At 34.8% G+C, this 3501-nt stretch overlaps 1 protein-coding gene across 1 annotated transcript; it reads right to left on the bottom strand.

Moving 5' to 3' along the window:
• Nucleotides 1-812: 812 nt before the first annotated feature.
• LOC149154831 (uncharacterized) lies at nucleotides 813-2336 on the bottom strand. Its single transcript, XM_089441063.1, has one exon. The coding sequence runs from the start codon at nucleotides 2169-2171 to the stop codon at nucleotides 1203-1205; it is 969 nt and encodes a 322-aa protein (XP_089297189.1). The 5' UTR covers nucleotides 2172-2336; the 3' UTR covers nucleotides 813-1202.
• Nucleotides 2337-3501: the final 1165 nt, after the last annotated feature.

Below are 3501 nucleotides of genomic sequence, written 5' to 3' on the forward strand. Positions count from 1 at the left end.
TTCATAGTCTTTTCTCGAATGACTTTGTTGATGGTTCCTTTACCTTTCTGCTTGGCTTCTTATGTGTGGTTCTTTTACTGTTTCTGTTTACTTTGGATTTCTCCATTTTGGTCATTTGGTCACTTATAGGGAAAACTCTTTGACAGACGATTTGACTTTCATTTCTTAGTATGAAGCGCCTATTTCTATAACAGGGCTGGTTGTTTTTTCATTTATAAATTATATAGAGTTCAGGGAATATAAAAAAAGAAGAGACATGATAAAATTCTGGAAGATTTGTAAGGAAATTTAGAAATTAAAAAATAATCTTCTAGTCTACGTGAAGTATTGAACATAAGTATAATTTGAATTTTAATCAAGGAATTTTTTTATACCAGAAGGTGAATTTGTTTCACTGTAAATGAATTCGCCTAACATGATTAAAAATAACATGGTAGCTGTAGCCATCAGCTATCTTTATTTCTTTAGAACATTATCTGAATTCTACTTTGAATGGTTTAGCCGAACCATTCTTTTAATAATGACTTATAATATCTTTCAAAATAAAAAAACTTTGTTTATTCATTCTAATTTATACATTTAAAATAATCTAAATAACAGGTTCTTTTTCGAAGTGTTACATTCTAAACTTTGAATTATATAAGCATGAACCAGAGCATTAAACTATATACCCTGGATTACAGACGTTGAGATTTGGATATTTTGGGCGTCTCCAGAAATTCAAACCATTCCAGAAATACAAACTATTCGGGTCTTTCACACTAAAAAAATGCTGAACTTTGTTATATTAATCTATATACCATAGAGAGGGATAAAAATAATTTAGATTGGGATATATTAGGCGTCTACAGGGATACAAACCATACGGTTGTTTACAATAGAAAAGCGGTGAAATTTGCAACTCCAGCACATGTACTTTTTCATGATGAAATACGTTTCAGAGAATCGAAGAAACACTTCAATAGAGAAACTAAGAAATTACTGAAGATATATCTAATTAATCAAAGCGATTTAATCTATAGCGCACAGTTTCTCTTTAAATTAGAGACAAGAATTTTCAGTGTGTATAATTCTGAAGATCAATCAAAATAGAAGGTGCATAAATATCAAAGCTAAACATAAAATTGCAGAAACTCGGTTGCTGAAAGTAATAATCATCTGAACAGTTGAAGCTCGGTGTATAACTTCACATGAATGGTGAACTAAAATTTTGTCTGTCCCAGTCGGAGTTCTAGGTCTAGACCATCATCTACTGATTCATGATCCTTATCCAGACTAATCGCTTCCTCATTCTTTGAATTGTTTATTCTGATTTCATGTTCAATGGCAGATATGTTTTGCTTTCTAAGAGAACTAACTGGAAAACAAGGCTGGAAAGCCCTTGTCTGCTGCAATTTTCTGAGTACTGCTGCGCTTTCAGCCATTGATGATGCAAAGCCTCCGTGGTGCCTGTCGAAGCCTGAAACCTGATGATGGCTATTAGGGATAGTCATGGTAAGAGAATTTGACACAGGTGGAGACGAAGAAATTGTGGGAAAGGCATGCCCATATGGGGTGTAAGGAGAGACTGGATGAACCTTTGAAGGTGAAATCTCATGGTCCCGCAGCCGCTGTATTGGATAGTAGGTAACATGAGAATTTATAACTAGAGGAGGCGCAGGCATGATAGACGAAGATGAAATAATGGAAGGGTTTGGGGTAACAGGATGTAATATTGAATGCTCATCAAAGTTGGAATTAAAAGCAGGGAATTGATAATGACCAGGGATTTCTTGACTAGCTGGAGAAGTGGAGCTCCATCTCTGATGATTTGGAGGACCTAGGTGGGTCGATGAAGATTGCCGGAGCCGAGCTCTGTCTCTGCGGTGCACGTTCATGTGACCACCTAGGGCTTGTGCAGAACGGAAATCTCTTTTACAGAAATCGCAGGAATATGAACGGGGAGGCCATGTGCCAGCAATTAGACCCCCTGTGTCCTCTGCAAAAACCCTTTCCTCCCATGGCTTAATGTTATCGTCTTCGACTCTCGGAGGGAGCAAACCTCGTGACATCCAGGAATCGGTCGTTGCAGCTGCCGGAACGTCCTCTCCTAGCGCGATCCTCGGATTTGCGGCCATTAATGGATAATTGCACATCACGATCCCACGTTCCGAGGCGCCTGCTTCAACCATCAATAAAATGAAACCTCAAAATACCAATATCTAACAAATGAATTCTCTGCATCCAGAGCTCGGGTTATTGACTGCATAAATATGTCAAAATCCACGGGAAAATACGGTGGGTATTCGGGTCTAGTGTACAATCCTGCACCGCTCCCAGTCGATGAAAAGTTTTCTTCTCTGGGAAAGACTTATCCTATATTATATTAAAAGGAATCCTCTAAATATGTTGATTGGAATGGACTGTAGATAGAAGGGTAGGAGGAGGACTGGGACAGGCCCACAGTGGGACCATAGAACATCATCCTGGTGTTTCACCACTAGCGTTAATTCCGCATTACATTCTACCGCGAGGGTACTTCGATTGGGAGATTGATAATGGCCACTCAAAGTACCATTTTTGAGTTAGCTACGTTGACATTTTGTGGTGTGGTATACTCAAAGTTTGGATCTTTTATTCCTTGAGCAAATGCCCTTTTTTCTCAGTTTATTTTCTGGAAAACGCCAATGATAATTTAACAAATTCCAGCACTGCACGTGGATTTATGGGTTACATTTTTATTAAAACAGTTTTATATGGTAATTTTAAAGACTAAAACTTGTAGCTTCAACCATGCTTCAAAAATCTTGGTCAAACAACACAGAAAGCTTATTAGAAATTAAGGATATTTTGTAATCTTTTGATTAATCTGCTTGATTATTTAGATTTTAGTAAGTGGCTTGTTGAAGAAGGCTCACTTAAAAGAACCCCATTTTGGATTACCTATGTGGAAATTGAATGAATATTTATAAGTAATTTTTTTATTAATTAAAATTCGAAGGATTTTAATTAATTGAAGAAATATTAGAATTAGAAATTAAAATTTATTAATAAGCTAAATATTAGTGTAGTTGTATAAATTAAATGGTTGGTAAATGTTGATTAACATCAATCCATAATAAATATGAAAAGATGTAATTCATTATATATTTCAAGTTGCTAAAGTTTAAAAAATTATAATAATTAGTTTTATTATAACTTTATTTAAAATTATAATGATTATTATTAATGATAAATAATTAGTTGTATAAATAAAACATATATACATTAAAAAAACATGTAACAAGATTTTTAACCATGGAGATTAGAAATTGTTGGAGTTAATGCTTACATCTTATATTTGAGATGTTGGTTTGAGATGGTTAAGAAATTCTCTCAACCTTTCTTTTAAGTTAGGAATAAATTAGATCTTAGAAACTCTATATATTAGAGTAATCTTTGAATGTAAAGTGTGTGTGTGTGTTGAGGCGCATACACCTTTGTGTGAAATATATGAGTGCTTTCAACCATTTTTAACATGGT

Source organism: Pinus tabuliformis, chromosome 9, assembly GCF_031772625.1.
Source record: "Pinus tabuliformis cultivar Carrire ecotype Pingquan chromosome 9, CPIR1, whole genome shotgun sequence".
Taxonomy (NCBI): domain Eukaryota; kingdom Viridiplantae; phylum Streptophyta; class Pinopsida; order Pinales; family Pinaceae; genus Pinus; species Pinus tabuliformis.